The sequence below is a fragment of the Cebus imitator genome, unplaced genomic scaffold (genome assembly GCF_001604975.1).
Source record: "Cebus imitator isolate Cc_AM_T3 unplaced genomic scaffold, Cebus_imitator-1.0 Scaffold222, whole genome shotgun sequence".
Lineage (NCBI taxonomy): Eukaryota > Metazoa > Chordata > Mammalia > Primates > Cebidae > Cebus > Cebus imitator.
This window is the reverse complement of record NW_016107537.1, coordinates 3,240,165-3,254,227: the sequence shown is the minus strand read 5'-3', so window position 1 is coordinate 3,254,227 and position 14,063 is coordinate 3,240,165. Positions and strand designations below refer to the sequence as shown.

The 14,063-nt window shown below is 44.8% G+C and overlaps 1 protein-coding gene across 2 annotated transcripts in view; it reads left to right on the top strand.

Moving 5' to 3' along the window:
* Positions 1-11,940: 11,940 nt before the first annotated feature.
* Positions 11,941-14,063, top strand: part of LOC108318662 (two pore calcium channel protein 2-like) — a 45,415-nt gene continuing 43,292 nt past the window's right edge. The window contains exon 1 of one of the 2 annotated variants that reach the window (XM_017549852.2): positions 11,941-12,088. In XM_017549852.2, the coding sequence (XP_017405341.1) occupies positions 12,014-12,088 (75 nt within the window). In that variant the 5' untranslated portion in view covers positions 11,941-12,013. The remainder of the gene's footprint in view (positions 12,089-14,063) is intronic. The other variant, XM_037727193.1, reaches the window with a different exon arrangement.

The following is a 14,063-nucleotide window of genomic DNA, read 5'->3' as shown; positions in this document are numbered from 1 at the left end:
GAAATAGAACTCTAAGCAGCTTGTTATATGAGAAAAACCACAGTAATGTTTTATTTTATTTAGTATTTTAGTTCTGGGCCTCAAATTTGTTTATAAAATTCTCAAATTGTAAGAATCAGCATTTTAGACTGGGAACTTTATTTTTGGAATCTCACATGGCTTTAAAGGATAGTTAGGTGAGAGTTACAGCTGTGGCAACAGCCCTTCTGCTGTGCTCACAAGTGACCAACTCCCATCAGACGACAGGCAAGATGAAAATGGATCTCCAGGCCTCCCACAGGGCACAGGGAAAGGAAGTAGGAAGGCTTGAGGAAATAGAGTTCTCTTGTAGCCTGAAGCCAGTTCAGCTTCATACGCTCTCTTTCCTGTGGCTGATTGCAAGGTTTTGATGGAAACCCTTCCACACCACTTCCAGAAAGTCTCACCCAACAAATAGTTTTTGAAAATCTTCCACTTTCTGGACACTATTTTAGATGTTTGGGAAATACCTGTGCACAGAATAAAGATCTCCACCCTTGTGGAGATTGTGTTCTATCAGGAGTACATAGATAGTAAAGAATAAATGGAAGATATGAAGAATCATATTGTGTGGCAGAAGGTGATAAGGGCAATGCAAGGAAGTAAAAGATCAAGGAGGAGGGGAGCAGGAGGGCAGGGGTGGATTGAAGAGTTTAGTAGGGTAGAGATCAGGGTCTGCCTCCCTGAAAAGGTGCAATCTAAGCAAACACTTGGGTGTCTGGGGAATGCATCATCCAGGCTAAGGGAATAGCTGGAGCAAAGGTCCTGGGGAATGTTTGAGGAGCATAAAGGAAGCCATTAAGGTTGGAGTGGAGTAAGTGAGGGGAAGGGGAAGGAGATGGGACAAAGACTGAGCAGGGCTCCTGGGTGCCCTGCCTTGTGAAGGCATTTGAGAAGGTTTGCCCCCTATTTTCAACCACCACTGTTGATTTTGCCCCTACTTCTTGATTGCCACATTGCACTGTTTTAAAAGGAATTCCACAAAATCCTGTGTAATCTAGGGGATAATTGGCAAATAAAATTGGGTGGAATTCTCAGGTTGAATATGGACTTTGTTCATTTTATCAGTTGAAACTACCTAGTAGCTACAGAGTAGAGTGAAGATACCTCTGTTCTAATTGGTCTGGGTTTGCAATCCCAGTGCTGCCATTTTCAAGCTGTGTAACCGGGGGCAGGCTGATGCTCCTCTCTGAGACTGTATTTCCTTAGCTCTAATGTGGGTGTTGTAATCAGCACTTGTTATGGGCTGAATTGTACAATCGTACCCTCTCAAAATTCATATGTAGAAGTCCTAACCCCCAGTATCACAAAAGGTGATAGGGTCTTTAAAGAGGTAATCCAAATAAAATGAGGTCCTTAGGGAAGGCCCTGATCCAATATGACTGTTCTTATTAGAAGAGGAAACTTGGACACAGATACACATAGAGGGAGCACCGTGTGAAGACACAGAGAGGAGATGGCCAGCTACCAGCCAAGCAGAGAGGCCTTACCATAAACCAACTCTGCTAGCATATTGATCTCAGAATTTTGGCTTCCAGAACTGTAAGGAAACAGATTTCTATTGTTTAAGCCACCTGGCTGGGGGTACTTTGTTATGGCAGCCCGAGTAGACTAAACCAGTACCTCAAAGGGTTGTTATAGGATATGCTTAGTGGTAACTGGTTCCTAAAGGCCATGCTTTCTAAGGCTGACTCCTCACCCTGCAGGGGTGCATTCTCCCCACTGGTGGAGATGCAGTCAGGAATAGGCATTATCAGGCTTTATTCCCAGAGTTTTAATTTTTTCCATTGCATAAAATATTTTTTCATGAAAATGACGAAATTGCTATTAGATTCTATCATCACATCTCTGTTGATTTTACTATCTACAAAGATATAAAAATAGTATAGGCATACAGTTAAAAATGAAAGCTTATAGACAAGTACAAAATGAGAAGAAAAAGTCCCTTTCCCTTCATGCCTCTACTTCCTGTCATGTTTTCAAAGGTAAGCACTGATTACAGTTTGCCTTTATGCATTTATCAGAATATATAAATATATGCACCCTCTAAAATTCTGCATAAATCCACCAGGAGTGGTGGCTTATGCCTGTAATCCCAGCACTTTGGGAGGCTGAGGCAGGAGGACCACCTGAGGTCAGGAGTTTGAGACCAGCCTGGCCAACAGGGAGAAAAGCTGTTTCTACTAAAAATACCAAAAAAAAAAAAAAAAAAAAAAAAAGCCAGGTATGGTGGTGGGAGGCTGTAATCCCAGCTACCATGGCAGCTGAGGCAGGAGAATCACTTGAACCCGGTAGGCAGAGTTTGCAGTGAGCCAAGATCGCGCCACTGGACTCCAGTCTGGGTGACAGAGTGAGACCCCATCTCAAAAAAGAAAAATAAATCTGCATAAATCAAACTCTGCAGGGTACTACCTTCCCCCACCCATTTGGTATTTTGCACATCTTTTCCTATTGGCTGTACAGATCACCTCATTCTCTCTCCTGGCCCATACAATATAGCTCACGTAATTCTAAGTCTCAAGCTTAGTCTAAATCGTTCCAGGGATGCAGGTACCAAAAAGGAGTCTCTTAAAGAGGCCATCAGAGACCTAGCTGTTTGTATCTCCCTGCTCTGCCATCAACAGTGTCTTCTTCACCCCAGGTGGCTGGAGTAGCTGTTAGGAATATGCGGTTTTTAAAAAATTACATTCATAGGAAAAGGGGTGGGAAGAGAGAGAAGAAAACCTCTCTCCCTAAACCCATGGCTTTTTTTTAGTCAAGCTGAGCCAAATAAAATCATGTACTTCCCCTAGATAGATAACTGTTGCCAAGATTGCCAATCTTGTGTGGATTGGCCTGGACTAAGCAGCTAGAGAGGGGATGAATGCCCCACCCAAGTCTGGGATCCTGGGTGGGAGGGGTGTGGATAGTAGGTCAGAAGTCATCCGTGTCTACAGTGTAGGATGTAATCCCATCTGCACAGAGCTGCATACATGCACATTTAAGTGTGTGCAAGTAAAGAGAGCTATGGAGAACGATGTTTACCAACATGTGCTAACAGTGATTACTTTTGATTAGTAGTTTCAACTCTTTACAATAAGCACATTTATATTTTTTAAAAAATAAAGCCATTTTAAAAGATTTTGCCATAAAACAGTCATTCCGTAAGCCACCACTGAGGATAGACCTAGAATATTTGTCCTTTCTCAAGAGCATCCGAGAGCTGTATGGTAATCCACACAATAAACAGTTATAATGGGTAATTGTTGAGATCAGGGAAAGATGGCAGATAGGAGACAGTACTAATGTGTAGCTCCCACATGGATGGACAGAACAGCATGTGAAGACTCACACTGTGATCTTGTGCTCCAAGAACTACCACAGGAACCTACTGGGAAAACCAAAAGAATTCACATATCCTTTGAAACAAGAGGCACACCACTGTAAATTCCGTGGAACAGGAGAAAAACTGTGAGTTCCCAAAGTGTGAGAAGGGGAAAACCTACCTCTGAATACACATCCCCATTGGGAATCTGAAAATCCAGATCATGGGAGAAGGATTTAACCTTAACTAGAGGTGAAATGGGTTTAGGGAGTTGCAAGAAATGTGAAAGTATGAGTAGCAGTGGGAAGTGCATTGAATGCACTCCCAGTCTCCAGCTTGAGCCCTGGGAAGCCATCCCTGACTGTATCTCACAGAGGCCCTCAGGGAAGACAGCCAGTGGAACTGGGGAGGGGTTGCAGGGCAAAAGAAGCTCCCAAATGAAACTGGTAGTGGTTTTGACTGGGCACAAACTGTCTTGAATGGAGTCAGGAGGATGAGTGGGAGCTGCTGTGGATACAAGCAAGCAACTGCAGGAGTGCAGGAGCTGCGGCTGACAGAGTGAGCAGGCAGGGAGGGGTGAGGGCCTTAAGCCATGCTTGCTTTCTCAGTAGGGTAGTTTATGGCCTGGGGCAAGGTCTGAGCAGGGGCACTGTGGGAGTGAGACTGGGCTTGCCAACTGCTTGGGAACTGGGTTTGAAGCCTCTCATTAATAGCTATCCACCACTTCGCTGGCAAACTATGTAACACAGCAGAGGCGGCCAAGATCCACTCTAGAATATCATAACCCCATTGGCCTAAGAACTACTCCTTCATCCCCACAGTGGCTACTGCAAGCCTTGTTCAAGGAGAGTCTGAGCCCAGACCCACCTAACCCTGCCCCCACTTGATGGTATTTCCCTAGCCACCCTGGTAGCCAAACACAAAACACAGAACCTTTTGGGAGCTTTATGGCCATGCCCATCACCTGAGAAACCAAAATACTTACCTGGCCATCTTAGGGCGAGCTTAGAGCCCCCACTACTACCACAGCTGGTGCTGTCTTGAAAGTGCCACCTCATCGCTGGAGGCCAACCAACTCAAGCCATTATCGCAACTCATAACACAATAATGCTGATCTAAGGTAGAAGACAACACCTAATTCTACTGCATGCAACATTCTGGCTAAACAGAGGTCCTGAAGATGGCCATGTGACAACTTCACTGCTACCACAGCCAGCTTTCAAGAGAGCCAGCACACTAAACCTATCTACAACCAAGGACTCTCAAAGAGTTACTTCACTTCCCTGCCACTTCTACCAGAGCAGGTGCTGGCATCCGTGGCTTGGAGACCTGAAGACAGATCACATCACAGGACTCTTTGCAGACATTCCCCAGCACCAGTCCAGAGCCTGCTAGCCTCACTGGGTGGCTAGACCCAAAAGAGCAATAACAACCACGACAGTCCAGCTCTCAGGAAGCCCCATTCCTAGAGGAAGGGGAAGAACACCACATCAAGGTGTTACCCCATGGGACAGGAGAATCTGAACAGCAGGCCTTGACTTTCAGACCTCTCCACTGTGTTAGTCTACCCAATTGAGAAGGAAGAAAAGCAATTCTCGTAATATGACAAAACAGTGTTCTAGAACACCCTCAAAAGATCATACTGGCTCTCCAGCAATGGATCCAAACCAAGAAGAAATCTCTAACTTGCCAGATAAAGAATCCAGAAGGTCAATTATTAAGCTACTCAAAGAGATATTAGAGAAAAGTGAAAACCAACTTAAAGAAATTTAAAGAACAATACAGCATGTGAATGAAAATTTATCCAGAGAAATAGATATCATAAAGAAAAAACAATCACAATTTCTGGAAATGAAAGATACACCTAGAGAAACATGAAATGGGAAAGTTTCAACTATAGTCTAGAACAAGTATAAAAAAGGACATCAGAGCTCAAAGACAAAGCTTTCAAATTAACCCAATCAGACAAAGACAAAGGAAAAATAATTTTGAAAAATGAACAAAGCCTCCAAGAAACTTGGGATTATGTTAAACAGCCAAACCTAAAAACAATTGGTGTTCCTGAGGAAGAAGAAAAATCTAAAAGTTTTAAAAACTATTTGAGGGAATAATTGAGGAAAAATTCCCTGGCGTTGACAGAGATCTAGACATTCACACAGTGGAATAAAACTGGAAACTAACTCTCGAAGGAACCCCCCAAAACTATACAAATATATGGAAATTAAATAATTTGCCCTTGAATGATGTTTGGGTCAACAATGAAATCAAGATGGAAATTAAAAAATTATTTCAGCTGAATAATGTTATTGAAACAGCTTACCAAAACCCCTGGCATACAGCAAAAGTGGTGCTGAGAGGAAAGTTCATAGCATTAAATGCCTACATCAAAAAGTCTGAAAGAGTGCAAACAGGTGATCTAACATCATACCTCAAGGAACTAGAGAAACAAAAACAAACCAAATCCAAACTCAGCAGAAAAAAAGAAATAACAAAGATCAGAGCACAAGTAAATGAAATTAAAACAAAAAAATACAATAAATAAATGAAACAAAAAGTAGTTTCTTTAAAAAGATCAAACACAATTAATAGATCATTAGTGAGATTAACCAAGAAGAGAGAAAATCCAAATAAGCTCAATTAGAAATGAAACCGATACCACAGAAATACAAAAGATCATTGAAGGCTATTATGAACACCTTTAGGCACATAAACTAGAAAATCTAAAGCAGACGGATAAATTCCTGGAAATATACAACCCTCCCATATAAATCAGGAAAAAATAGAAACTCTGAAAAGACCAATAAGTACCAAGACTGAAACAATAATTTAAAAAATTGCCAACAAAAAAGGTCCAGGACCAGATGGATTAACAGCCGAATTCTATTAGACATTCAAAGAAGTGCTGATACCAGTCTTACTGAAACTATTCCAAAAGATGGAAAAAGAGGGACTCCTCCATAAATCATTATATGAAACCAATATCGCCCTAGTTCCACAACTGGGAAAGGACATAACAATAAAAGAAAATTACAGACCAAGATCCCTGATGAACATGGATGCAAAAATCCTGAACAAAATACCAGCTAATTGAATCTAAAAGGTAATACCACAGGATCAGATGGGTTTCATACCAGAAATGCAATGATGGTTTAATACTCGCATGTCAATAAATGTGACATATCACACAAACAGCATTAAAAACAAAAACCATATAAGCATCTTAATCAATGCCAAAAAAGCATTTGATAAAAACCAGCAAATTTGGTATACAAGGGACATAACCTAAAGGTAATAGAAGCCACCTCTGACAAATCCACAGCCAACATGATACTGAACGGGGAAAAGTTGAAAGCTTTCTTCCTGAGAACTGGAACAAGACAAAGATGCCCATTTTCACCACTTTTATTTAATGTAGTTCTGGAAGTTCTAGCCAGAGCAATTAGACAAGAGAAAGAAATAAAGGGCATCTAACTTAGCAAAGAGAAGTCAAACTGTTGCTGTTCACTGGTGATATAATCATATGCCTAGAAAACCCTAAAGACTCACCCAGACAGAGTGTGGTGGCTTACGCCTATAATCCCAGCACTTTGGGAGGCCAAGGTGGGCGGATCACAAGGTCAGGAGTTCTAGACCAGCCTGGCCAACATGGTGAAATCCTGTCTCTACTAACAATAGAAAAATTAGCCAGGCATGGTGGTGCACACCTGTAGTCCCAGCTACTTGGAAGACTGAGGCAAGAGAATCACTTGAACCCAGGAGGCGGAGGTTGCAGTGAGCCGAGATCACATCACTGCACTCCAGCCTGGGTGACAGAGTGAGATTCCATCTCAAAAAAAAAAAAAAAAGACTTACCTGAAAAGCTCATAGATCTGATACATGAATTCAATAAAGTTTTAGGGTACAAAATCAACGTACACAAATCAGTAGCACTGCTGTACACCAACAACAAAGCTGAGAAACAAATCGAGAACTCAATCCCTTTTACAACAGCTGCAAAAAATAAAATAAAATACGCTAGAATATGCTGAACCAAGAAGGTGAAAGATCTCTGCAAGGAAAACTTCAAGGCACTGCTGAAACAAATCACTGAGAATGCAAACAAATGGAAACACATTCCATGCTCATAGATGGGTAGAATCAATACTGTGAAAATGATCATACTGCCAAAAGCAGTCTATGGATTCAATGCAATTCCCATCAAAATATCATCAGCATTTCTTATGGAGCTAGAAAAAGTCATCCTAAAATTCGAATGGAACAAAAAAGGCCAGCATAGTCAAAGCAAGACTAAGCAAAAAGAACAAATCTGCAGGCATCACATTACTTGACTTTATACTATAAGGCTATAGTTACCAAAACAGTATGGTACTGGTATAAAAATAGGCAAGTAGACAATGGAACAAAATAGAGAACCCAGAAATAAAACCAAATACTTATAGCCCACTGATCTTTGACAAAGGAAACAAAAACATAAAGTGGGAAAAAGACACCCTATTCAACAAATGGTGCAGGGATAACTGGCAAGCCACATATAGAAGAGTAAACTGAATCCTCATCTATCAACTTATACAAAAATCAACTCAAGATGGATTAAAGACTTGAATCTGGGCCGGGCATGGGGGCTCAGAACTGTAGTCCCAGCACTTTTGGGGGCCAAGGTGGCCAGATCACTTGAGGTCAGGAGTTCAACACCAGCCTGGCCAACATGGTGAAACCCTGTCTCTACTACAAATAGAAAAAATTAGCCAGGTGTGGTGGTGGGCACCTGTAATCCTAGCTACTGGGGAGGCTGAGGCATGAGAACCTAGGAGGTGGAAGTTGCAGTGAGAGAAGATTGTGCTACTGCACTGTAGCCTGGGTAACAAAGCAAGATTCTGTCGAAAGAAAGAGAGAGAGAGAGAGAAAGAAAAGAAAGAAAGGAAGGAAGGCAGGCAGGCAGGCAGGCAGGCAGGCTGGCTTAAATCTAAAACCCAAAACCATAAAAATTCCAGAAGATAACATCAGTAAAACTCTCCTAGACATTGGTTTAGGCAAAGAGTTCATTACCTACCAAGAACCCAAAAGCAAATGCAACATTAACGAAAATAAATAGATGGGATCTAATTAAACTAAAAGGCTTCTGCACTGCAAAAGAAATAATCAGCAGAGTAAATAGACAACCCACAAAGTGGGAGAAAATATTCTCAAACTATACATCTGATAAAGGACTAATATCTTGAATCTACAGCGAACTCAAACAAATCACCAAGAAAAAAAAAAAAAAAAAAAAAAAAAAAAAAAAAAAAAAAAAAAAAAAAAAAAAAAAAAAAAAAAAAAACTATCAAAAAGTGTCCAAAGGAAATGAATACACAATTCTCAAAAGAAGATATGCAAATAGCCAACAAACATATGAAAAAATAGTCAACATCACGATCAGGAAAATGCAAATTATAACCACAATGAGATACCACCTACTCTTGCAAGGAAGGCCATAATTTAAAAACAACATAAAATAGATGTTGGCATGGATGTGGTGGAAAGAGAACACTTTTACACCGCTGGTGGGAATATAAACTAGTACAACCAGTATGGAAAACAGTGTGGAAATTTTTTAAAGAACGAAAAGTACAACTACAATTTGATCCAGCAATCCCACTACTGGGTATCTATCCAGAGAAAATAAATCATTATACAAAAAAGATACTTGCACACGCAAGTTTATAGCAGCACAACTCACAATTGCAACAATATGGAACCAACCTAAATGCCCATCAATCAATGAATAAAGAAAATGTGGTATGTATATACATCATGGAATACTACTCAGCCATAAGAAGGAATGAAATAATGACATTCACAGCAACCTCATGGAGCTGGAAACCATTATTCTAAGTGAAGTAGCTCAGGAATGGAAAACGAAATATTACATATTCTCACATCTAAGTGGAAGCTAAACTATGAGGACTCAAAGGCATAAGAATGATATAATGGACTTTGAGGACACTGGGGAAAGGGGGGAAGGGTAGTGAAGGATAAAAGACTACATATTGGATATGATTTACACTGCTTGGGTGATTTGTGCAGCAAAATCTCAACTATCACCACTAAAGAACCCATCCATGTAACAAAACCCACTAGTTCCCCCAAAACGATTGAATTTCCTCTTTTAAAAAGGTAGATACCTTGTAGAAAAGGACCATTGATTACATGCTCGTAGAAATTTTGCTTTACCATTTCAGCCACCATATGCCTGCTGTGTGCCCAGAACTTGGGATTCAAAGACAAAGATTTCCAGTTCCCTTCCTCCAACAGGTGCTTGTGGCCTGGTGGGGAGCAGACAACATGTGCACATAGATGAACTGAAGCACCAAGCACCAAGCTCATTCAAGTTATTGGCATGAAGAGTGTGATGAGCAGGGAAAGGAAGCCATCCTTTGGCCTGGAGAAGTTGAAGAGGGCTCTCAGGGGATGTTAGAACTGAGTGGTAACAGTCAAAGCAGAGGGGTGGAAGTGTCATGCCTGGCATGACTGCCAAGGAACTGTGGCCACATGCAGTTCTCATTGCAGGCCAGCCTCCAGTGAAAATACAATTCTGGCGTTACAATGCAGGTCGGTGTCCTGTATTAGCTTTCTTTGCTGCATAACACATTGCCACTAATTTAGGGGCTTGAAACCACATCCGTTCATTATCTCACAGTTCCTATGTCAGAAGTCCTGCAAGGCATGGCTGGATTCTCTGCTGCGTGTCTCACAAGGTGGGAATAAAGGTGTCAGCAAGTTGTGTTCCTTTCTGGAAGGCCCTGAGGAAGAATTAACTTTCAAGCTCATTCAAGTTGTTGGCAGAACTTAGTTCCTTATAGTTCCCTTCATCTTCAAGGCAGCAGTGTCCCATCCAGGCACACTGAGTCTTTCATAAGCTTCAAATCTCTCCTCTCCCTTCTGCCTTCATCTTTAACTTTTAAGGGCTCATCCACTGGGTGATTCCATTGGGCCAACTCAGATAATCCAGTATAGCCTCCATATTTAAAAGTCAACTCATTAGAAACCTGTCCACAAGGCTCTTTTGCCTTGTAAAGTAACAGACAGTCCCAGAAATTAGGGTGTGAATTCTCTTAGAGGACTGTAATTCTGCCTGCCAGTCTCCCACCTGGATCTTGCCAGAAATCATTACCTAGCACCAAGTCTTTATTTAATTTTTATTTTTAGAGAGAGGTATTGCTCTGTTGCCCAGGCTGGATTGCAGTGGTGCAATCACAGCTCATTGCAGCCTCAACCTCCTAAGCTCAAGCCATCCTTCACCTCTGCTTTGAGTAGCCAACTGTAGGTGTGCCACCATGCCTGGCTATTTACTATTACTATTATTATTATTTTTTTTTTTTTTTTTTTGGGTTGGAGTTTCACTCATGTTACCCAGGCTGGAGTGCAATGGCGTGATCTCGGCTCACCGCAACCTCCGCCTCCTGGGTTCAGGCAATTCTCCTCCCTCAGCCTCCTGAGTAGCTGGGATTACAGGCACGCACCACCATGCCCAGCTAATTTTTTTGTATTTTTAGTAGAGACGGGGGTTTCACCATGTTGACCAGGATGGTCTCTATCTCTTGACCTCGTGATCCACCCGCCTCGGCCTCCCAAAGTGCTGGGATTACCGGCTTGAGCCACCGCGCCCGGCCTTATTTACTATTATTTTTTAAGCGATCTGGTGTCGCTATGTTGCCTAGGCTGGTCTCAAACTGCTGGGCTCAAGCGATCCTCTAGTCTTGGCCTCCCAAATTGCTCGGATTACAGGCAGGAGCCACTGGCCTGGCCTAGCACCAAGTCTTGATGAACCACCCAGAGGGACATCACACCTCCTGCCAGGTGACAGGGACAGTCGCAGCTCCTCCAGGCTTCTCTCTCCTCTGACAGGAGTCTGTGAAGTTGGTGGACAAAGGAGCCCAGGACCACCTTCTCTGCCTACCAGGGCTTAACTGACAGTTGGCCCCCAAGTACTTATCATTATTATTGTTTTAACTTCATGATCAACGTTTTAAAAACTCAGGAGCCAACCCATTAAAACTGATTTCCGCTTTCTCTTGAAAATTCAGCAGCTCTGGCAACCCTGAGTTCCAGGTCGGGCTGGAAATTGGAGCGCCCCATGGGAAGAGGGGCGGGCCGGCGCCACCTCTCAGGAGGTATCTGCCCCGAGGGGCCCCACTAGATGCTCGCACTATGCTCTCCTGGGGGCTCCCCTAGGACGGGGAGGGAACTAATAATTACTGGGCCTTGGCCAGCTGCAGCCGAGGCTCCTACATTACCTGATTTAATTCTCCAAACTTGGGAGGAAGGCATCCTTCTATTCTCCTGATCAGAAAGCTAGGCACTGTCCCATTGCCAGGCTACACAGTTGGCGCCATTTGCCGAGGTGACCTCTAACTCACATGGCCGCCAGCCCAAGCTCTTCCCCACGCGGCCCCTAGCTCGTCCCGCTCCCCCCAGGCCGCGGGATCCGCTTTCCCTGCCCTGGGTCCAGCGAGTCGCCGGGGAAGGGGCCGGAGTCGGGGAGCCAGCGCCGCCGTTGCCGGTCCTCCACCCTCAGGCCCACCCGCCGCGGTCACGTGAAGGATCGAGCGCCGCGCGCCCAGGCCGGTCCTCCCGCCGGCCCGAGGAGGGCAGAGTCCGCCGCAGCTGCTGCCCCGACGTCCGCACATCCCCTCTCGCAGCGCAGCCGCCGCGATGCCTTGGGCTGGTCGAGCCGCAAGGGTGAGCCGCCTGTGCCCGCAGTCCCCCGAAGATCTTCCGACCCGGGAGGTAAGGAGGACTTTCAGGCTGCGCCCGCAGGGCGCCCCGACGGCAGCGCCTCCAGCTCCGCGATTGCCCTCCTGGTGCCAGGCACCTCCAGGGCTCTCAGGGAGAAAGCGAACCCTCTGGAAGCCACTGCCGGCTGCAGGGAATGAGGGCCCGTGGGCGCAAGAGGGACTAGGAACCCCTCTGCTTTGGGTCTTCCTCGGTCCCCTGCGCCCCGGGAGCCACACTGGCTGCTAATCCGGAAGGCGCACGGCCAGCTGGAGCGCAGCTAGCACACTGGAGTCAGTTGGGGAGCTGTCAAGCCCAAGCGTCTAGACAGACCTCCCACTCTCCGTTGCTGAGCTGGGATCCGCGCCGGGGCTCCAGGTTGGGGGCCTTTTTCACTCAGTGAGGCGCGCACCCTTGTCTCAGAGACCAGTGCGCGCCCCCTCGTAGCTCCAAAGCAACAGGAAAACAACCAAGGGTCCTGCTGCAGGGAAACGCCCGGAAAGAAGTCTGCAGGATGTGGGCCGCGGGAGTGCTGATGCAGCCCCCGTTCTTCCGATGCGATGCCTGCGGGACACAGCAGATGGGCTGCGCAGCTGCCCAGCTGCTCAGGGACAGTTTCGCTGAGACAGCCTGAGCTTCTTTGAAAGAGTTGGAGCTTCCAAGCGACCCTTCTTCAGTTCTTGCACTGTGCAAGAACTAAGACAGTGGAGAGAAAGGCGAGAACTTCAATGGCAGGAGCCCCTGCTCTGATTCAGGAAATCTGAGTCCTGAATTACACTATAATGGGCTGGCAAAAGTCATGAAGACCGTGGGTGACAACGTCGGTCAGGCCCTGGCACAGTGCCTGGCACACAGTCATGACAGCCAATCTTTAGACCCCTCAGGGTCCATGCTGCATCTCCTTTGCATTGTGCAAGTGTGTGGGAGGTGGAGAGTGTTTTGGTTCACTCTTCCTCTCAGTCTTGAACTGGCCCCCTTCAGCTCTGGGCTGCGGCGTTATCACGCCTGCCGCTCCCCACTGGGCTCTTGAAGCCTGCTGGAGAGGGTCCAGAGGGCAGGCTTGTGTGTGGGGTTGAAAAGCTCTGCCAGGCAGGCAAGGTGGCTCAAGCCTGTAATCCTAGCTACTCCACAGACTGAGGAGGGAAGAATGCTTGAGGCAGGAGGTTGAGGTTGCAGTGAGCTATGATTGTGCCACTGTACACCAGCCTGGGCAACAGAGCAAGACCCCATCTTAAAAACAAACAAACAAACAAACAAAAAAAAACTCTGGTGCATTGGCCTCCCTCCCTGGCCTGCTGGTCTCCCAAAGGGGCTTGACCACATCCAGCAGATGCATTCTACCATGTCTCCTAAATCTCAAGGGAGCAGGTAAAGGAGAAGGAAGGGGAAGTTCCTTTGTCCATAGCTTTGGCCTTGCTCCTGCCATCTAAGATAACAGCACTGATTGTGTCATTAAATCAGAGATAGTGTCTAGATCTTCCCTCCCCAGGTTCTGACCTTGGGCACTCCATGGCCAATATAACTGGGCTAACGTTATCTAAGAATTAGTTTGGATTCATGTAACTAGAACCTGCCTAGTCACCTGAAATGCATCAACACCCTCTCCTTTCAAGTAGCTTTTTTAGGACTCTTCTGATTGGAGTTTCCATTTTTGACTACTAAGATGGCAATCTACTTCTTTGGGGGAATTTATCAGCACTTTCCACTTTGAAATGAAATAACCCAGTGCCAGTGATTCTCAATTTTGCCATTGGCTGGCATTAGCTAGGGAGCTTTTAGGATTGTAACCAGTTCAGGCTCTACCCCTGAGATTCTGATGTAATTGATGTGGATATGTCCTGGGCAATAGTAACTTACAGGCAATAGTAACTTTCAGGCTACTTAGTGATTCAAAAGTACCACCAGGGCTGACAGCCTGTGTCTTATGCCGTTTCTTTGTGACAGTTCTTTGTGGTGGCCTCTTGATACTTTATGTGCTTCATTTTTTTTT